This window comes from Pongo pygmaeus, chromosome 18, assembly GCF_028885625.2.
Source record: "Pongo pygmaeus isolate AG05252 chromosome 18, NHGRI_mPonPyg2-v2.0_pri, whole genome shotgun sequence".
Taxonomy (NCBI): Eukaryota; Metazoa; Chordata; class Mammalia; order Primates; family Hominidae; genus Pongo; species Pongo pygmaeus.
In genome coordinates, this window is record NC_072391.2 from 4770809 (window position 1) to 4796580 (window position 25772).

The 25772-nt window shown below is 48.5% G+C and overlaps 3 protein-coding genes across 4 annotated transcripts in view; 1 reads left to right on the top strand and 2 right to left on the bottom strand.

The window, feature by feature from the left end:
• The first annotated feature begins 16910 nt into the window (after nt 1-16910).
• The window catches only part of C18H16orf96 (chromosome 18 C16orf96 homolog), a 44623-nt gene continuing 35761 nt past the window's right edge, over nt 16911-25772 (top strand). For both annotated transcript variants that reach the window (XM_054452531.1, XM_054452532.1), the window contains exon 1: nt 16911-17930. In XM_054452531.1, the coding sequence (XP_054308506.1) occupies nt 17511-17930 (420 nt within the window). In that variant the 5' untranslated portion in view covers nt 16911-17510. The remainder of the gene's footprint in view (nt 17931-25772) is intronic.
• On the bottom strand, nt 23281-25465 carry LOC129015004 (ribosomal biogenesis factor-like). The gene is made up of 2 exons (XM_054452537.1): nt 25359-25465; nt 23281-23353 (listed from the first exon to the last, which is right to left on the bottom strand). The coding sequence occupies exons 1-2, from the start codon at nt 25463-25465 to the stop codon at nt 23281-23283; spliced, it is 180 nt and encodes a 59-aa protein (XP_054308512.1).
• On the bottom strand, nt 23842-24432 carry LOC129015003 (activated RNA polymerase II transcriptional coactivator p15-like). Its single transcript, XM_054452536.2, has one exon. It carries the CDS (start codon nt 24380-24382, stop codon nt 23999-24001), a length of 384 nt encoding a protein of 127 aa, XP_054308511.1. The 5' UTR covers nt 24383-24432; the 3' UTR covers nt 23842-23998.

The following is a 25772-nucleotide window of genomic DNA, read 5'->3' on the forward strand; positions in this document are numbered from 1 at the left end:
GCAGAGCACGTGGGATGCTCGGGGCCTGTTTGCCCAATGTACACGAGGCTGGAGAATAGGGAAAGAACCCTCCCTGTGAGCGCCTCCTCTTCACTCATGCCAGCAACAGGGCAGGGCATCTTCCTCCAGGGCTGCATTTTTTCCTTTATGCGACTAATTTTTATTGAGTTTGGGAGGTGCATTACATAAAACCTTGAACCACACGGTCACTGTCCCTGCGCTTGAAACTGCCTTTGCAAAAATTACAACAGAAAATTATGACAGTGAAAGAGAGCTGACCTAACCCACTCCATCTTGCTTCTAACCTCCAGGTTGTCCTTGTTCATTCGTAGGCATAGGCGGAACTAACTTTGGGAGCAACTTAGTTTATAGTTTAATATTGAAACAAAGATACTAACAGCTCTTTCCCAAAACAAACCCCCTTCTTGCCTGAGAACCAGGCTTCCTTTGTAAGACTAACACGTTAGCTACAAGATTAGAAATTATGGTTTAGGGCCCAGCTCAGTGGCTAACGCCTGTAATCCCAGCACTTTGGAAGGCTGACGCAGGTGGATCACTTGAGGTCAGGAGTTTGAGACCAGCCTGGCCAACATGGTGAAACCCTGTCTCTATTTAAAAATACAAAAATTAGCCGGGTATGGTGGCACGCACCTGTAATCCCAACTACTAGGGAGACTGAAGCCCAAGAATTGCTTGAACCTGAGAGACAGAGGTTGCAGTGAGCTGAGATTATGCCTCTGCACTCCAGCCTGAGCGACAGACTCAGACTCCATCTCAAAAAAGAAAGAAAGAAAGAAATTACGGTTTAGGAGTCATGCACCCAGAGGCCACAAGATTCTAAACCTCCCCAGTTGATCCTAGGTATAATATCACTATTTTAAAACCTAAGATTGGTACTCTTAGGTGTTTTTCTGACCCTGCAGTCTGATGCACCAGCCAAGGCCACCTAGAGCTGTAATCTGACTCAACCAGTTCCTGCATCCTTCAACACCCTGTGATTTCATCTCCCACCCCACCAATCAGCACTCCCTACTCTTTGGCAGCTTATCTACCAAATTACCCTTTAAAAACTCTAGGCTCTGAATTTTCAGGGAGACTGATTTGAGTAATGAAACTTTGGTCTCCCATTCAGCCAGCTCTGTGTGGATTATCTTTCTCTATTGCAGTTCCCCTGTCTTGATACATTGGCTCTATCTGGGCAGCCAGGAAGAAGAACCCACTGGGTGGCTACTTGCTCAGGTACTTCCTTAGTTACAGACAGTATACAAGGAAACCACAAAATGCCCAGGACTGTGAAGGAGAGGAAGGGGTGCCCTAACAGAGTTAGGGGGTGGTGCCTCTAGACAGGTTGGTTAGAAAAGGCCTCTCAGAGGAGGCGATGCTGAGGGGCATGAAATTGAAAAGACACTCTATTCTGGAAGGGCATTCCAGAGGGAGGGATTGCCTTGGGTGAGAGAGTCAGCAAGGTGAGGATGTCAGTGGGGCAGGCTGGATCCAAGTCATGTTGAGATTTGTAGGTCATTTTAAGAACTCTGGCCGGGCGTGGTGGCTCATGCCTGTAATCCCAGCACTTTGCGGGGTCGAGGCAGGCGGATCACTTGAGGTCAGGAGTTAGAGACCAGCCTGGCCAACATAGTGAAACCCCGTGTCTACTAAAAATACAAAAATTAGCCGGGCATACACGCCTGTAATCCCAGCTATTCGGGAGGCTGAGGCAGGAGAATCGCTTGAACCTAGGAGGCAGAGGTTGCAGTGAGCCAAGATCACACCACTGCTCTCCAGCCTGGGAGACAGAACAAGACTCTCTCAAAATAAAATACCACTCTGGATTCTTCTTTCTTTTTTTTTGAGATAGGATCTTGATTTGGCACCCAGGCTGGAGTACAGTGGCGTGATCATAGCTCACTGTGACTGAACTCCTAGGCTCAAGCAGTCCTCCCGCCTCAGCCTCCCAAGTAGTTGGGACTACAGGCAGGCATAAGCCACCATACCTGGCTGGAGTTTGGATTTTTTTTTTTTTTTTTTTTTTTTTTTTTTAGATGGAGTCTCGCGCTGTCGCCAGGTTAGAGTGCAGTGGCTCGATCTCGGCTCACTGCAACCTCCGCCTCCCAGGTTCAAGCAATTCTCCTGCCTCAGCTTCCTGAGGAGCTGGGACTCTAGGTGCCCACTACCACGCCTGGCTAATTTTTGTATTTTTAGTAGAGACTGGGTTTCAGTATGTTGGTCAGGCTGGTCTCGATCTGCTGACCTCGTGATCCGCCCGCCTCGGCCTCCCAAAGTGCTGGGATTACAGGCGTGAGCCACCGCGCCCGGCCTGGATTTTATTTCAAGTGGAATTTAAAGCCCTTGAAGAGTTTTAAGCAGTAGAGTTACAATCAATCTTCATTATTTACGGATTTTGTGTTTACAAATTTGCCTACTCACTAACATTTATTTCTAATCCCAAAATCAATACTTGTGGTGCTTTCTCATTCATTCGTGGACATAACGATCCTGCACATTCTCCACTGAGGTCAAATAAGGCAACACTGGCCTGTCATGGTGGCACTCGCCTTCTGTCCCAGCCACTCAGGAGGCTGAGGTGGGAGGATCCCTTCAGCCCAGCAGTTCGAGGCTGCTGTGAGCTGGGATTGTGCCACTGCACTCCAGCAGGGGCAACAGAGCGAGACCCTGTCTCTAAAAATAATAGGGCAGCGCTGCCTACAAGTCTCCTTTTTGGTCTATTTATTGTCATCTTTTTCTTATTTTTACACTTTTTGTTGGTGATTCTGCTGTTTAAAATGGCCCTTAGTGTTGTGCAAAAGTGCTGTCTAGCATTCCTAAGTGCAAGAAGGTGGTGATTTGCCTTATAGAGAAAACAGCTGTGCTCAGTTAGCTTGGTGCAGTCAATTGAGTTCAATTGCACTGAATTAACAATATATATTAACTAAGTTGCCTTTAAACAGAAACACCCATAAAACAAGGTTATGTATTGATTGGTTGACAAAAATGTTGTGTCCACAGGCTCACAGGAACCTAGGTTGTTCCCCCAGAAGCAGTGGTTCAGTATTTGCTTAATTCAGTGTTTGTAGCAGCTTATATGATTCGACTGACATTTCACAGGATCATCTGACTACGATGTGGAGAATGGTTTAGACCAAGAGAGGCAAATAGAAGGCTGGGCGACCAGCACATATGTAATCCAGAAATTTCCAAGCTGGTCCCTGTGGCTCACACCTGTAATACCAACATTTTGGGAGACTGAGTTCAAGAGTTTGAGACTAGCCTGAGCAACATAGTAGTCTCCCATCTCTACAAAAAAATTTATAAAATTAAAAAATTAGCCAGCTGTGGTGTCTCACGCCCATAGTCCCACCTACTCGGGAGGCTGAGGCAGGAGGATCACTTGAGCCCAGGAGTTTGAGACTGCAGTGAGCAAGAATTGTGCCACTGCACTCCAGCTTGAGCAACAGAGTTAGACTCAGTCTCTAAAAAAATAAATAAATAAAAATTTGAAAATAAAAATTTCCTGGTAACCACATTAAAAATATAAAAAGACACAGGTGAAATTAATTCTAGTAATAAATTTAACTCAATATATGCAAAATATTGTTTCAGTAGTCAACATAAAAAATTGTCAGCTGGGTGCAGTGGCTCATGCCTGTAATCCCAGCACTTTGGGAGGCCAAGGTGGGCAGATCACCTGAGGTCAGGAGTTCAAGACCAGCCTGGCCAATATAGTGAAACCCCATCTCTACTAAAAATACAAAAAATTAGCTTGACATGGTGGCAGGCACGTGTAATCCCAGCTACTCGGGAGACTGAGGCAGGAGAATAGCTTCAACCGGGAGGCGGAGGTTGCAGTGAGGCAAGATCACACCATTGCACTCCAGCCTGGGCGACAAGCAAAACTTTGTCTCAAAAAAAAAATATCAATGATATATTTTACTCTTTTTTCACACTGTTTTTGAAATGCAGTGTGTACTTTATATTTACAGGACATCTCAATTTGGAGCAGTCACATTTCAGGGGCTCAGTAGCCACATATGGCTTGTGGCTACTGTATTGGACAGCACAGATCTAGAATATTTATTCCTTTACTCATTTGACCAAGCAAGGTCCTGTTCTAGGCCTGGAAATACACAAAATGGAATAAAGCCCAATCTCTGTCCTCAAAGCGCACACAGTCCAGCACGGGAGACTAATATAATAGCTTATGTTCAAGATGTCAAAACAGAGTGCTTTGAGAGTTCAGGAGAGGGAGTGCCCGAACAAGGAAGGCTTCAGAGAGGAGGACATTTAAGTTGGGACTTGAAGGATGTGTAGGATTCCCCCGGTGAAAGAAGTGGGGAAGGGTACTCCAAGTAGTGAGAGCTGCTAATGCAAAGTTGCAGAGAAATGAAACGCAGAGTGCGTGGGGAAATGCAAGCAGTTCTGTATGGTTGGGTGGTAGGATATGAAAGAGGAGGGCAGAGGGTGAGGAAAAATGAGGGCCTTATAGACCAATCTGTGGAATTTAGACCGTATCCTATTGGGTAGGTAGTGGGTGACGTAATGTTGAGAATTTTGGGCTGAGTGATATGACTGGATTCATGTTTTATTTTAATTAATTAATTTATTTATATTAAAATAGAGACAGGGTCTCACTAGGTTGCCAGGCTGGTCTTGAACTCCTAGGCTGAAGTGATCCTCTCACCTTAGCCACCCAAAGTGCTGGATTACAGGCATGAGCCACCATACCTAGCCATGATCCGTGTTTTATTTATTTATTTATGTTTGTTTTTATTTTTATTTAAATTTTATTTTATTTTGGAACAGAGATTGCAGTGGCACGATCTTGGCTCTCTGCAGCCTCTGCCTCTTGGCAAGCGATTCTTCTGCCTCAGCCTCCCAAGTAGCTGGAATTACAGGCACGTACCATCACAACTGGCTAATTTTTGTGTTTTTAGTAGAGACAGGGTTTCACCATGTTGGCCAGGCTGGTCTCAAACTCCTGACTTCAAGTGATCCTCCCACCTAGGCCTCCCAAAGTGCTGGGATTACAAGTGTGAGCCACCGCACCCAGCCGGGATTCATGTTTTAGACAAATCATTCTGACAGTGTGGAGGGGGTGCAAATTTGAGGCAGGAGGACCCACCGGGAAGGGAAGGGGCTCTAGGATGGATCCAGAGGAACGACCTGTGGAAACTAAGAAGAGGCTCATAGAGGGGTAGGGCCTAGGGTAGGTAAAGGGGTGGTCCCAAGTGTCCCATGCAGTAAAAGTCAAGTAGATCAGTCAACATGAACCTTACCATGGTAGGTACTGGGTGAAAACTTGCTGATCTCTGGAGCCCACTGAGTAGTGGAGGGTTTGAGAGCCAGTGAGAACCAGAAATGTGGTGAGCTGGAACTGGGTTCAAGTCTTAGGACACACCACTTCACAGCCCTCTCCAAAATATTTCATTTTTCTGGCTGGACGCAATGGCTCACTCCTGTAATCCAATAACTTTGGGAGGCCAAGGCAGGCAAATCGCTTGAGCACAGGAGTTTGAGACCAACCTGGGCAACATGGCAAAACCCCATATCTACAAAAAATACAAAAATATTAGCTGGGTGTGGTGCACGTGCCTGTGGTCCCAGCTACTCCAGAGACTGAGGTGGGAGGATCGCTTAAGACCGGGAGGCTGGAGTTGCAGTGAGCTTGGTGATCACGCCGCTGCACTCCAGCCTGGGTGACAGAGCCTGACCCTGTCTGAAAAATAGGTATATTTAATTTTTCTAACTACCAAATGAGGGTAAACCTAATACCAATTTCATGGGGCTGTTGCGAGGATGGGATAGCTTAATGCATTTAGGTCACTGCTCATAGTGACTGGCACACAGCCAGCCCTCAGACCAATGGCAGCTGGTATTATTTGTTAGCCTCTAAGTGCTCTGGGCCTCAGCTCCCTCACCTCCAAAAATGAAATTGTCATCTCCCACCTGCTGTTGACAGGAACTGGGGACTAGATGAGACGATTAAGTGTATGTGCAAACGTAAAGGCGGTATTCCTCGAAAGATTGAGCATAGAGCCACTCTGTGACCCAGCAGTCCCATTCCTAGGATTGCACCGGAGATGAATGAAAACACACAGCCACATGAAAACCTATAGTACACAAATATGCATAGCAGGTATTCATATCATAGCATGGATGTTTATATTCATAATAGCCAAAAAGTCAAAACAACTAACAAAGGTTCTCCATGACCAGACATTAGTTGGGTGCTCCTCTGAATCCTCTCCCCAACCAGACCTCAACTTTTGGACTTCTGTATCTGTCTTTGCGTCACCCAATTGTTTGTTTAGGGACAGGGTCTGTTCTGTCACCCAGGCTGGAGTGCAGTGGCACGATCATAGCTCACTGCAGCCTCAAGCTCCTGAGCTCAAGTGATCCTCCTGTCTCAGCCTCCCAAGTAGCTGGGACTACAGGTGCATGCAACCCCAACCAGCTATATATATTTTTTAATTTGCTTGTTGCCCAAGCTGTTCTCAACTTTCTGACCTCAAGCGATCCTTGTGGCCTGGCCTCCCAAAGTGCTGGGATTACAGGCGTGAGCCGCTGCACCCAGCCGAGCTGGGTTTCAGCAAGAATTCTGTTAAATTGATTTAGCCAGAATCACCCCTGCATATCTGACCAAATTTCACAACCCCCATCATCCTCCAGGTGATATTTGATCACCCTGACCTGCCTTCAGCAAGACTCTTGTTAGACTCAATTTAGCAAAGAATTACCCTCCTCTCCTAGTAACTTTCCATCCACCAACAGCACCCACCTCCCACTCCTTGGCTATCAATCTCTATTTTCCCTTGTTGTATTCGGAGTTGAGCCTATTTCTGTACTGAGGTCTCTTTTACCCTATTGCAGTAGTCCTGAATAAAATCTGTTTTTACAGCTTTAATTACTATCCAGCTCTGGTTTTCTTTTTCTCTTTTTCTTTCATTTTTTTGAGACAGAATCTCGCTCTGTTGCCCAGGCTGGAGTGCAATGGCACGATCTCAGCTCACCACAACTTCCGCCTCCCAGGTTCAAGCGATTCTCCCGCCTCAGCCTCCCGAGTAGCTGGGACTACAGGCTCATACCACCATGCCCGGCTAATTTTTGTATTTTTAGTAGAGACGGGGTTTCACCATGTTGGCCAGGCTGATCTCGAACTCCTGATCTCATGATCCACCCATCCTGGCCTCCCAAAGTCCTGGGATTACAGGAATGAGCCACCATGCCTAGCCTCTTTCTTTCTTTCTTTTTTTTTTTTTTTTTTTTTAGATAGAGTCTGGCTCTGTCGCCCAGGCTGGAGTGCAGTGGCGCAATTTCAGCTCACTGCAAGCTCCGCGTCCCGGGTTCATGCCATTCTCCTGCCTCAGCCTCCCGAGTAACTAGGACTATAGGCGCCCGCCACTACGCCTGGCAAATTTTTTGTGTTTTTAGTAGAGATGGGGTTCCACCGTGTTAGCCAGGATGGTCTTAATCTCCTGACCTCGTGATCTGCCTGCCTTGGCCTCCCAAAGTGCTGGGATTACAGGTGTGAGCTACCGCGCCTGGACTTTTTTTTTTTTTTTTTAAGACACAGGATCTCACTGTGTTGCCCAGGCTGGAGTGCAGTGGTGGCGATCATGGCTCACTGCAGCCTCGACCTTCCAAGCTCAAGCGATCCTCCTGCCTCAGCCTCCTGAGGAGCTAGGACTACAGGCATGTGCCATTATGCCCAGCTATTTATTTGTTATTTTGTAGAGACAGGGTCTCACCACGTTGCCCAGGCTGGCCTCAAACTCCTGGGCTCAAGCAATCCTCCCATCTTAGCCTCCTAAAGTGCTGAGATTACAGGCATAAGCCACCACACCCAACAGCTCTGGTTTTCTTTGACACAACCAAATGTTCATCAACTGATGAATGGATAAATAACATGTGATCTCCATATAATGGAATATTATTCATTCCATAAAAAGGAATGAAGCACTGATCCATGCTACAACATGGATGAACCTTGAGAACACTCTGAGTGAAAGAAGCCATCCATATTTTTCTTTTTTTGTCTTTTTTCCTTTTTGTGGAGAATAGGGTCTCGATATATTGCCCTGGCAGGTCTGTAACTCCTGGGCTCAAGCTATCCTCCTGCCACTGCCTTCCTAAGAGCTGGGATTACAGGCATGAGTCACCGCCCCTGGTGAAAGAAGCCCTTCCTAAGTGAAAGAAGCCAGTCACAGAAGACCACTTATTGTTTTTTTCTTTTGAGACAGCGTCTCACTCTGTCGCCCAGGCTGGGGTGCAGTGGTGTGATCTTGGCTCACTGGAACCTCCACATCCCAGGTTCAAGCGATTTTCCTGTCTTAGCCTCCCAAGTAGCTGGAATTACAGGTGGGCCTGCCACCACACCCAGCTAATTTTTGTATTTATGGTAGAGATGGGGTTTCACCTTGTTGGCTAGGCTGATCTCGGACTCCTGACCTCAAGTGATCCACCCACCTTGGCCTCCCAAAGTGCTGGGATTACAGATGTGAGCCACTGCGCGCGGCCCACTTATTGTGTGATTCAGTTTACATTGAATGTCCAGAATAGGCAAACCCATAGAGACCAAAAGTCAGAAAATAGATTAGTGGTTACCTAGGGCGGGGGGAGTTCAGGCGAAATGGGAGGTAAGTGCTAATGGGTACAGGTTTTCTCCTCTCCTCTCCGCTCCGCTCCGCTTGCTTGCTTTCTTTCTTTCTTTCTTTCTTTCTTTCTTTCTTTCTTTCTTCCTTCCTTCCTTCCTTCCTTCCTTTCTTCTTTCTCTTTCTCCTTCTTTGCTTCCTTCCTTCCTCCCTCTCTCTCTCACTCTCTCTTTCTTTCCCTCCCTCCCTCGCTTCCTTCCTTCCTTGAGATAGGGTCTCCCAGTATTGCCCAGGTTAGTCCAAACTCCTGAGCTCAAGCCGTCTTCAGTCCTCCTTCCTCAGCTTCCTGGGTAGCTGAGATTACAGGGGTGAGCCATTGCGCCCGGCTGAGTTTTCTTTTTAGGGTAATGAAATGTTCTAAAATTGATTGTCATGGTGTTTGCAACCATCTGCAAATATACTAAAAGCCATTGAATTATACATGGATGGATTGTATTTTAGATGAATTATATCTTTATAAAGCTGTTATCAGAAAAGGAGGGGCAGGGCTACACAAAAAGCAACTGCGGAAGAATTCGGACATGTGATGAAATAACAAAGTAAACGCAGGCCCGGAGACAGGACGATGTTCCTCATGTTCTTGCCTCACTCGCTGTCAGATCAGGAGCCCACGGCTGTCCTGAATGGCATTATTTTCAGGCTTGCAGTGGAGCTGCTTGTGTCACCTTTTCCTGGGCAACGTTCACTTTCTGCAGAACGCAGCTCCTCCTCCCTGGCACCCGAGGCGCGCCTCTGAGACTCACATCGGTACTGCAAAGCCACCACCTTTTATTTTTAGTCCAGATTTCACCATAATTGGGGCAGCAGGAGTGCTGTAGGCCCGGGACATCTTCAGTGACAGGTGTCTTTCCACCTCGTGGCACCTGCTACCAGAAGACCATTCTCCCACCAGTGGGGGGACACCTGCTGACCTTCAGCAGGGCCAGCCCATGGGGCTCCCAAGAACTTTTGCGCCTAAAAGTATGAAAAGCGGGAGCTCAGCTGGGCATGATGGCTCATGCCTGTAATCCCAGCCCTCTGGGAGGCCGAGGCAGGTGGATCACCTGAGGTCAGGAGTTTGAGACCAGCCTGGCCAACATGGTGAAACCCCATCACTACTAAAGATACAACAATTAGTCAGGCGTGGTGGTGCATGCCTATAATCCCAGCTACTCGGGAGGCTGAGGCAGGAGAATCGCTTGAACCCGGGAGGCGGAGGTTGCGGTAAGCCAAGGTTGCAATGTCACGCCATTGCACTCCAGCCTGGGTGACAAAGTGAGACTCTCAAAAAAAAAAAAAAAAAAAAGAAAGAAAAGCGGGAGCTCTTCCACTTTCTCTACAACCAGTGCCATCTGCTGGCAACACAGTGGCACTGGGGATGTGGTGGAGTCCCTTCCTTGCCTTTCCTTTCCTGCCTTGCAGTTGGCATTACAGAGACCCAGGGGTAATGTTTATCTCTCTTCGTTTAGTTCTTTTAGGCCAGAGTTAAAATAAGAGCCGAGTCTCATATGGAGACCCCATTAAAAAAAGTACATATGAGTGTTAAGGTTGAAGAATTTTCACAAACCTCACTCACTAGTGCAACCAGCACCACATCAAAACAGAACACCAGGCCGGGCGCGGTGGCTCACGCCTGTAATCCCAGCACTTTGGGAGGCCGAGGTGGGCGGATCACAAGGTCAGGAGATCAAGACCACCCAGGCTAACATGGTGAAACCCCGTCTCTACTAAAAATAGAAAAGTTAGCCGGGCGTGGTGGCGGGCACCTGTAGTCCCAGCTGCTCGGGAGGCTGAGGCAGGAGAATGGCGTGAACCCAGTAGGCGGAGCTCGCAGTGAGCCAAGATCGCACCACTGCACTCCAGCCTGGGCGACAGAGCAAGACTCCGTCTAAAAAAAAAAAAAAAAAAAACTACCAGAACACCAGCTGGGCACAGTGGCTCATGCCTGTAATCCTGTAATCTCAGCATGTTGGGAGGCCGAGGCGAGTGGATCATCTGAGGTTAGGAATTCGAAACCAGCCTGGCCAACATAGGGAAACCCCATCTCTACTACAAATACAAAAATTAGCCGGGCAGTGTTGCGGGCGCCTGCAATCCCAACTACTTGGGGGGCTGAGGCAGGAGAATCGCTTGAATCTGGGAGGCAGAGGTTGCAGTGAGCCAAGACCTGGGCAATACAGGAAGACCCTGTCTCAAAAAAATAAAACAAAATGAAATAAAAAGGAGCCTGGCGTCTCCCCACTCTCTTGCTCTTCTCTCACCATGCAACATGGCAGCTCCCCTTCACCTTCCACAATTTGAAGCTTCCTGAGGCCTCACCAGGAGCAGATGTTGGTGCTGTGCTTTGTGTACAGCCTGCAGAACCGTGAGCCAAAACCTCTTTTCTTTATCAATTACCCAGTCTCAGGTATTCTTTTATAGCAATGCAAATGAACTCATGTACTCACTTTGCCTGTTTCTGTATCTTGTGTTATTGAGCTGGTTAGAGCACACAGTGGGTAATTTTTTTTTTTTTTTTTGAGACAGAGTTTCACTCTCGTTGCCCCCACTGGAGTGCAATGGCGTGATCTCAGCTCACTGCAACCTCCGCCTCCCAGGCTCAAGCGATTCTCCTGCCTTAGCCTCCCAAGTAGCTAGGATTACAGGCACCCACCACCACACCCAGCTAATTTTTGTAATTTTAGTAGAGACGGGGTTTCATCATGTTGGACAGGTTGGTCTCTAAGTACTCACCTCATGTGATCCGCCCATCTCAGCCTCCCACAGTGCTGAGATTACAGTAATTTTTGTAATACAAAACCCCAGAGCATTTTGAATGCAGTTCTGCGCGTCAGAGCAAAGACTGACTGGTCCAAGGAGGTACCTCTCTCCTCCCATGTTCTCTACTTCCTCCTTAGCCCCCCTCTCCAGCATCAAGCTAATGCATTGTTGCCTTGAAAGCCTCAAACAAAATCATGTACTCATTTTGGGAGATGCAGCTAACGTCAGTGAGCACTTTGTGCTAGGTACCATGCCACTCTCCTTACCTCCCTTCATCTCAACAAGAAACCTGCAAATGTTTACCTCCAGCTCCTAAACCTACATGGAGGGTTTAAGGCACAGGCTCAGGGTCACACAACCCATGCCCAGCAGACCCGAAGTCTTGTGGTTCTAGCCTGATGGTGCTGCTCACTGCCCAAGCTGCTCTCCTGGCGTGGGTGTGAGTCAGCACACACTGAGGTGAGAGAAGAAGCTGTTATATTCAGGCCAGATTTTTTTTTTGCAAAAATCTTTCTTTACACGCAGCAAGAACTGGGAAGGAGCCCACTGGAGCTGAGCCAGCAAAACCCAAATGGAATCCACATTGTTGGCCTCTTAATTTGTTTGAATTGTTGCAGATTCCCAGAACTTTGATACAGAAAAGTGCTCAGGGCGGGCGCGGTGGCTTATGCCTATAATCCCAGGACTTTGGGAGGCTGAGGCCAGAGGACCTCTTGAGGCCAGGAGTTTGAGGCCAGCCTGGCCAACATGGTGAGACCCCATCTCCACAATAATAAAAATAAAAATAATCAGCCAGGAGAGGTGGTACACACCTATAGTTTTAGCTACTCAGAGGGTGAGGCAGAAGGATTGCTGGAACCCAGGTGTTTGAGGCTGCGTGAGCTGCGATCGTACCACTGCACTCCAGCCTGGGTGACAGTGAGACCCTATCTCAAAAAAAAAAAGTACCCATATTAGAAGCGAACAGCTTGATGAATTTTCCCAAACTGGCCACACCAGTGTGCCCACTCCGCTACAGCTCGGCTTCATGCTTCCTTTCAAGCATGAGGTCACCCAAGGGTAACCACTTGCCTCACCTCCTACACCTAAGATTTGTTTTCTCCATTTCAGGACTTTTGTTTGTTTGTTTGTTTTTGAGACGGAGTCTTGCTCTGTCGCCCAGGCTGGAGTGCAGTGGCTTGATCTTGGCTCACGGCAAGCTCTGCCTCCCAGGTTCACACCATTCTCCTGCCTCAGCCTCCCCAGTAGTGGGGACTACAGGCGCCCGCCACCACGCCTGGCTGATTTTTTGTATTTTTTTAGTAGAGATGGGGTTTCACCGTGTTAGCCAGGATGGTCTCCATCTCCTGACCTCGTGATCCCCCCGCCTCGGCCTCCCAAAGTGCTTGGATTATAGGCGTGAGCCACCGCGCCTGGCCATTTGTTTGTTTTTAAATTCTGGGATACATGTGCTGAATGTGCAGGTTTGTTACAGAGGTGTACGTGTGCCATGGTGGTTTGCTGCACCTATCAACCCATCATCTAGGTTTTAAGCACTGCATGCATTAGGTATTTGTCCTGATGCTATCCTTCCCCTTGCTTCCCCCACCCCACGACAGGCCCCGGTGTGTGACGTTCCCCTCCCTGTGTCCATGTGTTCTCATTGTTCAACTCCCACTTATGAGTGAGAATATGCAGTGTTTGGTTTTCTTTTCCTGTGTTTTTTGCTGAGGATGATGGTTTCCAGCTTCAGCCACGTCCTTGCAAAGGACATGAACTCGTCCTTTTTTATGGCTGCAGTTTGGGGACTTTTTATAGCAATGGTTTCATATAGCATGAACCCTTTTATATATGTAATTCCGCTCAATTTTATATCTATGAATGTTGGCCAGGCACGGTGGCTCACGTCTGTAATCACAGCACTTTGGGAGGCCAATGCAGGCAGATCCCCTGAGGTCAGGAGCTCGAGACCAGCCTGGGCAACGTGGTGAAACCCCGTCTCTACTAAAAATACAAAAATTAGCCTGGCATGGTAGCATGCGCCTGTAATCGCAGCTACTTGGGAGGCTGAGGCAGGAGAATCGCTTGAACCCAGGAGGTGGAGGTTGCAGTGAGCCGAGATCGCGCCATTGCACTCCAGCCTGGGTGACAGTGTGAGACTCTGTCTCAAAAATAAAAAAGAAAAGAAAAGAAATTCATTCCACTATTACATGTAGTTGTCTTTGTTCATTCTCACTGCTGTGTCGTAGTCTACTATTTGAATATGCGATAGTTGGATGGGAATTTTTAGCTACTATGAGTAGTGCTGTCACAAACATCCTTGTGCATGGTGTATGTCAATTCCTGGTGGGTTACAGTCGAGGGCTGGACGGGCTGGGTCATAGTGTGTGCAATTTTTCAGCATTGCAGACCCTGCCAAACAGTTTTCCAAAGTCTGCTAATTTCTGCTTTGTCAGAGCAGATGAGAGATCTGTTGTTCATATGCTTGCCAATGCTTGGTGTTGCCAGATCTTCACATTTAAATGCTAAATTATTCTAAAAGAAACATGAATGGTTACAGTGTTAACATTTATTTTATAATATTTCTATCATTAATATGGCCCATGAGAGTTGACAGCTCCTTTGGAGCTATCATCCATTTAGCAAACACTTACTGAGCACCTACTGTGTGCAGGGATCTGTGTTCTGATACTAGAAAGACAGAGAAGAAAGAGAAGGTCTCTATTCTGAAAGAGCTTCAGGAATGCCCTCTCTTCAGGTCTCAGCTCAGATGTCACCTCCACAGAGGAGCCTCCTTGGGTTACCTTTGCCCAGCTGTTATCTCATTGTCTGCCTCCACGCCTGGCTGAAGAGCTAGGTTTTGTGGATGGACTGGTAATGACCTCTGCAGAAGCATCTGTTGTGAAGTAGGAACATGGGATTGATTCACCAGCAGCATCCCTGAAAATATCCCACTGTTCAATTCAGAAGGCGTTTTCCTGGACTCTTGCTCCCACAGTTCCAACCATTGGCAAGAGTGGCTGCCAGATCAGTTCTGGTCAAGGAGCAATTTGTGTTTTGTTTTATGTGAGATGGGGTCTCACTCTGTTGCCCAGGCTGGAGTGCAGGGGTGTGATTCTGGCTCACTGCAGCCTCGAGTAGCTGGGATTACAGGCACACACCACCATGCCCAGCTAATTTTTGTATATTTTTTAGAGATGGGGTTTCACCGTGTTGTGCAGGCTGGTCTCACACTCCACTCCTGGGCTCAAGCAATCTAACTGCCTCAGCCTCTTGAGTACCTGGGATTACAGGTGTGAGCCACTACGCCCAGCTAATTTTTTATTTTGTAGAGTTGGTGTCTTGCTATGTTGCTCAGGCTGCTCTCCAACTCCTGGATTCAAGCAACCCGCCCACCTTGGCCTCCCAAAGTGCTAGGATTACAGGCATGAGCCACGGCGCCTGGCTGCAAGAAACGTTTTCCATCAGCACTGGCCTGGCATGTTACATATGTTATTTCTAGCCCCCATGTTTTATTTCCCCATTTAGCAGAGAGGGAAGCTGAGGCTCAGAGAGGTTAAGTCACTTGCTCAAGATTCCACAGCTGGTGCAAGGATTTGCCTCCCCACCTGCATGAACTCAATGTGGAATCCCTCAGCAGGGCTCCTGCTCTGTGGCGTGGGACCAGGAATGTGGGATCACAGTGCTGGCTGGGCTGGGAGTCAGGGCTCCCAATGTTAAGCCGAGAGTGTCCCTGCAGACTTTCCCAGGAGACAAGCAGTCTGGGATTCTCTTGTCCCAGAACTGACCAAGCAGAGCCTGACCATACCTCATATCTCCACGCAGCCTCCTGGTCCTGTGGCAGCTGGCTCATGGCCATGTCCTTATGATGTCAGAGCAGGGCTGAGACCCTGCTTGAGAGCACAGGGGTTGTGGAGAGCCCAGCTCAAGCGGGGAGCAGAGCAGGGTCTGGTGAGGGCACCATCACTTGGGTGGGCAGAGACATGCAGGGCCTAGAAAGGACAACACCCTTTTTTTTTTTTTTTTTTTTTTTTTTTTGAGAGGAGTCTCACTCTGTCGCCCAGGTCAGAGTGCAGTGGTGCGATCTCGGTTCACTGCAAGCTCCGCCTCCCGAATTCAAGCCATTCTCCTGCCTCAGGCTTCCGAGTAGCTGGGACTACAGGCACCTGCCACCACGCCTGGCTAATTTTTTGTATTTTTTTTGAAGTAGAGACAGGGTTTCACCGTGTTAGCCAGGATGGTCTCAATCTCCTGACCTCGTGATCTGCCCGCCTCGGCCTCCCAAAGTGCTGGAATTACAGGCATGAGCCACCGCACCCAGCCTAACACCCTTCTTTTTTTGAGACGGAGTCTTGCTCTGTCACCAGGCTGGAGTACAATGGCACAATCTTGGCTCACTGCAATCTCTGCCTCCTGGGTTCAAGTGATTCTCCTGCCTCAGCCTCCCGAGTAGCTGGGACTATAGGCACGCACCACCATGCCCAGCTAATTTTTGTTTCATCATGTTGGCCAGGATGGTCTCCATCTCTTGACCTCGTGATCTGCCCACCTCAGCCTCCCAAAGTGCTGGGATTACAGGTGTGAGCCACCGCGCACGGCCGACAATGCCCTTCTTACCGCCTGAGCTCTCCTTCCCAGAAAATGGAACACTCGGCCAGGTGCGGTGGCACACACCTGTAAGCCCAGCACTTTGGGAGGCCGAGGCAAGCAGATCACCTGAGGTCAGGAGTTTGAGACCAGCCTGGCCAACATGGTGAAACCCCATCTCTACTAAAAATATAAAAATTAGCTGGGTGTGGTGGCAGGCGCCTGTAATCCCAGCTACTCAGCAGGCTGAGGCAGGAAAATCGCTTGAACCCAGGAGGTGGAAGTTGCAGTGAGCTGAGATTGCGCCATTGCACTCCTGCCTGGGTAACAGAGAAAGACTTTGTCACACACACTACACACACACACACACACACGAGAAAATGGAACACTGCAGGGGGCCTTTGGATGCATCCAGAAATGAACGTAGTTCTTCAGATTCTTTTTTTTTTTTTTTTGAGACAGAGTCTCTCGCTCTGTCGCCCAGGCTGGAGTGCAGTGGCACGATCTTGGCTCACTGAAACCTCTGCCTCCCAGATTTAAGCAATTCTCTGCCTCAGCCTCCACTGTAGCTGGGATTACAGGCATGTGCCACCACGCCTGGCTGATTTTTGTATTTTTAGTAGAGGCGGGGTTTCACTGTCTTGGCCAGGCTGGTCTTGAATTCCTGACCTCGTGGTCCACCTGCCTTGGCCTCCCAAAGTTCTGGGATTACAGATGTGAGCCACCGTGCCCGGCCTTTTCTCTTCTCTTTTTCTTTTCTTTTTTTTTTTTTTTTTTTTTTTTTTTGAGGCAAGGTCTCACTCTGTTGCCCAGGCTAAGTGCAGTGGCACACTCATAGCTCACTGCAGCCTCAAACTCCTGGCTTCAAGCAATCCTCCCACCCCATCCTCCTGAGTAGCTGGGACTACAGATGTGCACCAGCACACCCAGCTAATTACAAATTTTTTTGTGTGGAAACAGTGTCTCACTATGTTGCCCAGGCTGCTCTAGAACTCCTGGCTTCAAGCAGTCCTCCCGCCTTTGCCTCCCCAAAGTGCTGGGATTACAGGCCCGAGCCCCCACACCCACCCAGCCAGTACTTCAGATTCTTATCTCTTTGTAAAACCTGGGTCTTCCTAACTCCAAGAAACCTGACTTCTGCCTGGATTCGAGAGGATGCCGAGGAGGGAGCTGCCTCTCCATCCCTTCCGTATGTGCTTCTAGGAAAAAGTTATCAGTCTCACATCACCAGAGGGCTTGAATGAAGAGGCTGCCATCAGCTATTCAAACATTCATCCAATATTAATTGAGCACCTACTCTGGGTGAGGCTCACCAGGGAGCACCTGCCCCACTCTAGACTTTGAAGTGTGCCCGTTTCATCACATTCTTTGGTTTCCTGGCAACCAGAGACTCTGATCTGAGCTCCAGCCAGAACAGAGGCCATTCCTCCCTGACCGCCGTGACTCACCACCACCCCAAGCCTCTGAGGACCAGTCCATGTAGCTCTCAGAGCCACTGAAAGCTACCCCTTGTCCTTGAGGACGCCTGGAACCCCAGCCCCACTGACCCACCCCGGCAGGATGAGCTTCTCACTCACGTTCACCGAGCTGGCCAACATCGCCATCCCACAGTGCGGGGTGCTGAACTTCAAGGCCCTGCACCTCCTGCTGCACGGCATCTTGGAGCACATCCACATGGCCGAGCTCAAGAAAGTCCTCTCAGGGGATGAGGACTTCCTGCAGACCTCGCAGGGGGTCATCGTGCCCAGGGAAGGAGACGCCCAGCCCATCCTCAACCCCATGAAGAGGCTCAGCAATGTCTTCGACCACGTGGTGAGCCGCCTCGACAAGTTGGAGAACCAGCTGGCCCTGCTGCAGGACCTGCCCTCCACCGCCCAGCTGCTGGAAGCCAGCCAGGGCACTGCCCAGCCCATCCAGGACCTGTGGCATCTGATCAAGCTCCGGAAGATGGTGGAGGGTCATGATGAAGTCATGGCCAAGGTACGCCCCCAGCCTCCAGACACTTCTTTTCCTCCCTTCACCACTTGCTCTCTCCTGGACGTCTTTTGTTTGTTTGTTTTTGAGACGGAGTCTCGCTCTGTCACCCAGGCTGGAGTGCAGTGGCGCGACCTCGGCTGACTGCAACCTCCACCTCCTGGGTTCAAGTGATTCTCCTGCCTCAGCCTCCCTAGTAGCTAGGATTACAGGCACACGTCACCACACCCGGCTAATTTTTGTATTTTTAGTAGAAATGGGGTTTCACTATGTTGGCCAGGCTGGTCTCAAACCCCTGATCTCAACTGATCCACCTGCCTTGGCCTCCCAAAGTGCTGGGATGACAAGCATGAGCCACCGCGCCCAGCCCTCTCCTGGGACATCTTGTTGCTTGTTCCCCCACAATGGGCTATCCCCTTATGCAGAGTGGGAGGAAGGGGGCTTTAGAGTCAGGCACAACCAAAACGCCAAGCTTGCAGCCTCCATCAAGTATTGCAAAGAAGCCAGACACAAAAGGCTACCCAGTGTATGATTCCATATATACAAAATGTACAGAATAGGTAAATCCATGGAGACAGAAAGCAGTGGTTGCCAGGGACTTGGAGGAGGAGAAAATGGGGAGTAATTGCTTTGTGGGTATACGGTATCCTTTTGGGGTGATGAAAATGTTTTGGAACTAGATGGAGGTGATAGTTATACAACCTCATTGATGTACTAAATGACACCGAATTGTTCACTTAAAAATGGCTAATTGTAATTGTACATTATGTGAATTTCACCCCAATTTTTTTTTTTTGAGACAGGGTGTCACTCTGTCCCCAGGCTGGAGTGCAGTGACTCAATCATGCCTCACTGTAGCCTCAACCTCCCAGACTCAAGCAATCCTCCCACCTCAACCTCCCGAGTAACTGGAACCACAGGTGTGCACCACTGCACCTGGCTAATTTTTGTATTCTTTGTAGAGATAGGGTCTCCTTACGTTGCCCAGGCTGGACCCAAACTCCTAGGCTCAAGTGATCCTTCCACTTTGGCCTCCCAAAGTGCTGAGATTACAAGCGTGACCCACTGTGCTCAGCCTTACCCCAATTTCTAAAAAATGCCTGGAGGAGCTACCACGGGAGAAGTACCAGAGTAGTCACGGTGAACAGGCATGCCCGGCCTAGCAGCGGAGATAGACAGACACAAGTGAGTGAGAACCTCCAAGAACCAGCCCTGTGAGGAGCAGCAAAGAGGCATTCCTTCTGTCTTATAGGTGAGGAAACTGATGCTCAGAGGAGCTCAGTGATTTGCTGAAGGCCCAGCAGCTGGTAGGCACGGGAGCGGCAAGCTGAGGCGGGGCCTCTGACCCTGGCTTACCTTTGACTGCTGACCCCTGCTCACCCCAACCAGCACATGGACAGTGTTCAATTACTGGCAGCCCAAGAAGAAATAAGAAAGGGAAAATAAGCCGAGCACAGTGGCTCACACCTATAATCCCAGCACTTTGGGAGGCCAAGGCGGGATGATCACTTGAGCCCAGGAGTTCAAGACCAGCCTGGGCAGTGTAGTGAGACCTCATCTCTATAAAAAAATTAAAAAATTAGCCAGGTGTGGTGGTGTCCACCTGTAGCCTTACCTCAGGAGGCTGAGGTGGGAGAATCACTTAACCCCAGGAGTTGGACGCTGCAGTGAGTTGTAGTCACTCCCCTGAACTCCAGCCTGGGGGACAGAGCAAACCCCTATGTCTAAAAATAGTAATAATAATTTGGCCAGGCACAGTGGCTCACACCTGTAATCCCAGCATTTCGGGAGGCCAAGGTGGGTGGATCACCTGAGGTGAGGAGTTCGAGACCAGCCTGGCCAACATGGTGAAACCCCATCTCTACTAAAAATACAAAAAATTAGCCAGGTGGCTGGGCACAGTGGCTCATGCCTGTAATCCCAGCACTTTGGGAGGCCAAGGCAGGCAGATCACAAGGTCAGGAGATCGAGACCATCCTGGCCAACATGGTGAAACCCCGTCTCTACTAAAAATACAAAAATTAGCTGGGCATGCTTGCGTGCGCCTGTAGTCCCAGCTACTCGGGAGGCTGAGGCAGGAGAATTGCTTGAACCCAGGAGGCGGAACTTGCAGTGAGCCGAGATCGCACCACTGCACTCCAGCCTGGTGACAGAGCGAGACTCTGTCTCAAAAAAAAAAAAAAAAAAAAAAATTAGCCAGGTGTGGTAGCAGGCACCTGTAATCCCAGCTACTCGGGAGGCTGAGGCAGGAGGATCGCTTGAGCCCGGAAGGCAGGTGTTACAGTGAGTTGAGATCGCACCACTGCCCTCCAGCCTGGGTGACAGAGAGAGTCTTGTCTCCAAAAAGGAGACCATCCAGCGATGACTGCCTTCCTATCCCTGGAGGCAGCATGTCCTAGTCCTCTCTGAGCCAGACTGTGCCCACTGGTGTGTCCAGCTGGATCTCCCTGGGAGTCAGGGCCATTTTCAGAGTGTTCCCAAGTTACCACTCTTCTCTTTCAAATTGAAGGGAAATTGGCTAGGTGCGGTGGCTCACGCCTGTAATCCCAGCACTTTGGGAGGCCGAGGCAGGTGGGTCACTTGAGGTCAGGAGTTTGTGACCAGCCTGGCCAACATGGTGAAACCCTGTCTCTACTAAAAATAAAAGTAAAAAAATTAGCCAGGCATGGTGGCACATGCGTGGAATCCCAGCTACTCAGGAGGCTGAGGCACGAGAATCGCTTGAACTCCGGAGGTGGAAGTTCTAGTGAGTGTAGATTGCGCCACTACACTCCAGCCTGGGCAACAGAGCAAGACTCCATCTCAAAAAAAAAAAATTAATTAAAAATAAATAAATAAATAAATTGAGGGGAAATTGACCTAACATAAAATCAACCATTTAAAAGTGGACATTAAACACTGAATTAATGAAAATTCGGTGGCACATGATATATTGACATTGTTGTGCAGCCAGCCACCTCTATCTAGTTCTAAGTCATTTCCATCACCCTGAAAGGAAAAAACCCTATTTCCCCATTACGTCTCCTCCCTGCAACCCCTGGCAACCACTAATCTGCTTTCTCTCTTACGGATTTGCCTATTCTGGACATTTCATCTAAAGGCATAATCTGTGTATTTCATAGAGACAGAAAGTAGATTAGTGGTTTCCAGAGGCTCAGGAAGGGGGGAACAGAGAGAGACTGTAACAGGGACGGGATTTCCTTTTAGGAGAATGAAGTGTCTTGGAAGTAGATAGTGGTGTACATACCAAATGCCATCAAATTGCACACTTCATTTTTATTTTATTTTTATTTTTTTGAGACAGAGTCTCACTCTGTCATCCAGGCTGAAGTGGAGTGGTGCAATCTCTGCTCACTGCAACCTCTGCCTCCAAGGTTCAAGTGATTCTCGTGCTTTAGCCTCCTGAGTAGCTGGAAATACAGGTGCGTGCCACCACGCCTGGCTAATTTTTCTTTGTATTTTTATATTATATATATATATATATGTTTGTTTTTGAGACGGAGTCTCGCTCTGTTGCCCAGGCTGGAGTGCAGTGGTGTGGTCTCGGCTCACTGCAACCTCTGCCTCCCAGGTTCAAGCAGTTCTTCTGCCTCAGCCTCCCAAGTAGCTGGGACTGTAGGTGCCCGCCACCACACCCAGTTAATTTTTGTATTTTTAGTAGAGACGCGGTTTCACCATGTTGGCCAGGCTGATCTTGATCTCCTGACCTCATGATCCGCCCGCCTTGGCCTCCCAAAGTGCTGAGATTACAGGCATGAGCCACTACGCCCGGCCAATACTAAAATATTTTTATACTTTAATATTATGTGTATTTTACCACAAAAAAAGCAGAGATTGGCAGAATAGATAAAAAACAAACAAACAAAAAAAAACATGACCTAACTACTATATGCTGTTTGCAAGAGACACACTTAAGATTCAAAGACACAAATAGGGCCAGGCACGGTGGCATGCACCTGTAATCTCAGCTCTTTGGGAGGCTGAGGCAAGAGGATCACTTGAGCCCAGGAGTTGGTGATTGCAGTGAGCTCTGATCACTCCACTGCACTCCAGCCTGGGTGACAGAGTGAGATCCTTTCTCTACGAAAAAAAGACAAGACACAAATACGTTAAAAGTAAAATGATATAAAAAGATATTCCAGTGGGGCACAGTGGCTCACCCCTATAATCCCAACACTTTGGGAGGCTGAGGTGGGTGGATCACCTGAGGTCAGGAATTCAAGACCAGCCTGACCAACATGGAGAAACCCGTCTCTACTAAAAATACAAAATTAGCCGGGTGTGGTGGCACATGCCTGTAATCCCAGCTACTCAGGAGGCTGAGAATGGCTTGAACCTGGGAGGTGGAGGTTGTGGTGAGCCGAGATTGCACCACTGCACTCCAGCCTGGGCAACAAGAGCTGAAACTCCGTCGAAAAAAAAAATTAGCCTGGCGTGGTGGCGGGAGCCTGTAATCCCAGCTACTGGGGAGGCTGAGGCAGGAGAATCACTTGAACCTGGGAGGCAGAATTTGCAGTGAGCCGAGATCGCGCCACCACACTCCAGCCTGGGTGACAAAAACGAAACCCCATCTCAAAAAAATTAAAAAATAAGAAAAGATATTCCTTGCAAGCAGTGACCAGAGGAGAGTGGGATCTTCTCAGACAAGATAGACTTTAAGACAAAAGTTGTTACTAGAGGCAGGGCTGCCTGGGGTGGCCGAGGGCAAGTTATGAGGGCCTTGCTGGCAGGATGGGCGGGTACCAGGATCCAAGGTGCCGGCGCTCCAGAGGCAGCTTGCCCCCTGGCCTGCCTTGATGGATGAAGGCTTCTAAAAAGCAGCTCAACAGGGCAACCCACCCAGCTCACAAAAGGGGCTCGTGGACAGGTTCAGACCTAGCTGTACAGCCTTCAGGACTGTTTGCGCAGCTAAGGAATGTCCCCATCATTAGAGAATCTTGCCTTGTCCCAGCCTGATTGAAGTTGCCCGAGCTTCCCACAATGACCCATTGAAGGGGGTTGCCATGGCAGCTGGTTCTAGAATGGTGCAAACTGCACAGCTAACTGTCCGCACCCACCAACTAGTGAGGCTGCCGGGGGATCGCCTGGCAAATGTGTTTTACAATGTTCCTTTTGCGAGTCCCTGTCTGCCTCCTTCAGGCCTCAGTTTTTCTCCCCTGTAATGATAACCTCTTGCAGCTGGCCTCACAGGAGAAAATGAGGGATGATGTCAGCTGTTTGTTGTTGAAACTGTTTTGTCTAACCCTGTTTCCGTAATATTGTGGGTCCAAGGCTTAGGGTATTTTTTTAAATTGTAGAAAACCTTTAATTTATTGGTCTTTTTGAGGGAATTAGATGCATCACCACTGCATTACAGCTAAGCCATTAATCCTGTAGCTTTGTCAACATTAACTGGTTCACTTTCATGATGCCAATGGGGAATCAGTTCTTTCTACAGATGTTCAAGAGAAAACATTGCCAGGTGTGGTGGCTCATGCCTGTAATCCCAGCACTTTGAGAGGCTGAGGTGGGAGGATCGCTTGAGCCCAGGAGTTCAAGACCAGTCTGAGCAACATGGCGAGACTCCCTTTCTACCAAAAAATTTCGAAATTGGCTGGGCATGGTGGTGCACCTGTAGTCCCAGGTACTCAGGAGGCTGAGGCAGGATTGCTTGAGCCTGAGAGGTCGAGGCTGCAGTGAGCTATTATTATTACAGCCTGGACAATGGAGCAAGACTGTCTCAAAAAAAAAAAAAAAAAAGAGAAAAGCCTTTTGAGAAGTGTGCAAGTTCTTTTATATATTTACAAAACCTTTATTCACTCTTAATTTTTTTGTCTTTATTTTTTTTTAAGATTGTATTACTTGATTTTATTTTACACTAGGTAGTGGGCACACAAAGCAATGCTTAATAAAGTTGACAATTAGCTTCACTCAACATTTTTAATAATGCACATTAAAAAAAGTATTCATCTTACAAATTCTTCTGCAATCCAAACATACAATAGCTTGGAGAACATTTAGAAAACAAAAGCCAATGTAAAAAGACAGATTAAAACAACTAGAACAGTACAAGTTTTTTGTATATGGCTCGAATTTTACAGTTTTCTTACTGCATCATCAATGTCAGAAATCTGTTCCGTCAGCTGGCTCCATTGTTCTGGATTTAAAGAAATACCTTTTCTTCCTGGTTTCGTTTCACCTTCAGGATCCATCCAATATTCTCTAATATCAATTAGCACTTTGCCTTTAAAATCTCGAACGCCAACGTACCTCATTTTCCCACTCTGAAACTTGTTATCATCTCTGCTACTGCTGCTCTGTTTAGAAGATGACAGAGCTCTCCAAGTTTTGCCTGTCTTTTGCTTCTTTACAGGTTTTTCTGGAGCAACTTGCTTTTTCCTCTTTAACTTTTTGTCAACCTCACTGTCAGGATCACTGCCAGAAGAGCTTGAAGAAACAAGTTCCTTTGATTTAGGCATCGCTTCGCTCGGCTCTAGCAGTCGAACACCCTCTTGCTTGTCCGCTCACGACTGACTCGTTTGTTTTTATTTTTAAGGCAGGGTCTCACTCTGTCGCTCAGGCTGGGGTGCAGTGGCTTGATCTCAGCTCACTGCAGCCTCAACCTCCCGGGCTCAACCCTGGAGGCAATCCTCCCACCTCAGCCTCCTGAGTAGCTAGGACAACAGGCCTGTGCCACCACACTGGCTAATTTGTATTTTTTGTAGAGACAGGTGTTGCCATGTTCCCCAGGCTGGTCTCGAACTCTTGGGCTCAAGTAATCCTCCCACTTCGGCCCAAAGTGCTGGGATTACAGGTTTGAGCCACTGCGCCCACCCTCTGTTAACTTTTTTTTGTTTGTTTTTTGAGACGGGGTCTTGCTCTGTTGCCCAGGCTGGAGGGCAGCAGCATGATCTTGGCTTACTGCAGCCTCTGCCTCCTGGGTTCAAGCGATTCTCCTGCTTCAGCTTCCTGAGTAACTGGGATTACAAGCGTGCACCACCATGCCCAGCTAATTTTCGTATTTTTAGTAGAGACGGGGTTTCACCATGTTGGCCAGGCTGGTCTTGAACTCCCGAGCTCAGGTGATCCGCCCGCCTGGGCCTCCCAATGTGCTGGGATTACAGGCATGAGCCACTGTGCCTGGCCTCTGTTGACTTTTAAATCATAACATTTGTCTTAAGACTAGTGGTAACTGCCAGGTGTGGTGGCTCACGCCTGTAATCCCAGCACTTTTGGAGGCCGAGGTGGGCGGATCACCTGAGCTCAGGAGTTCAAGACCAGCCTGGCCAAAAAGGTGAAACCCCACCTCTACTAAAAATACAAAAATTAGCTGCTAGCCGGGAGGCTGGGACAAGAGAATTGCTTGAAACTGGGAGGCAGAGGTTGCAGTGAGCCGAGATTGCGCCACTGCACTCCAGCCTGGGAGACAAATGAAACTCCATCTTAAAAAAGAAAAGATTCGTGGTAACTGGTTTTGCTTTGTTTTTAGCCTTAAAGTGTTTTTGGCTGGCTTTGTGAAGTCCATTCCTGGACTTCTGCCCTCCTAATTTGTTCTTGGCCATTGTCAGACTTGGTGGGATACGTGCACGCAGCTTCTGCAGCTCAGGTGATGCCATCTGCATGCACTGGGTCCAGGAAGTCCCCGGGAGAGGGATCCAGTCTAGGGGGATGCTAACAACCTATTGTTGCTTTCTTTATTTCTAAACACCCTCCCCATTTTACTCCCCCAGAAACTACAAAGCGCCTGCTGTATATTGCACAGGTTAAAATGATGTCACATTTAAATTGGATTTTAAGGCTGGGCATGGTGTTTCACGCCTATAATCCCACCACTTTGGGAGGCTGAGGCAGGAGGATCACCTGAGCTCA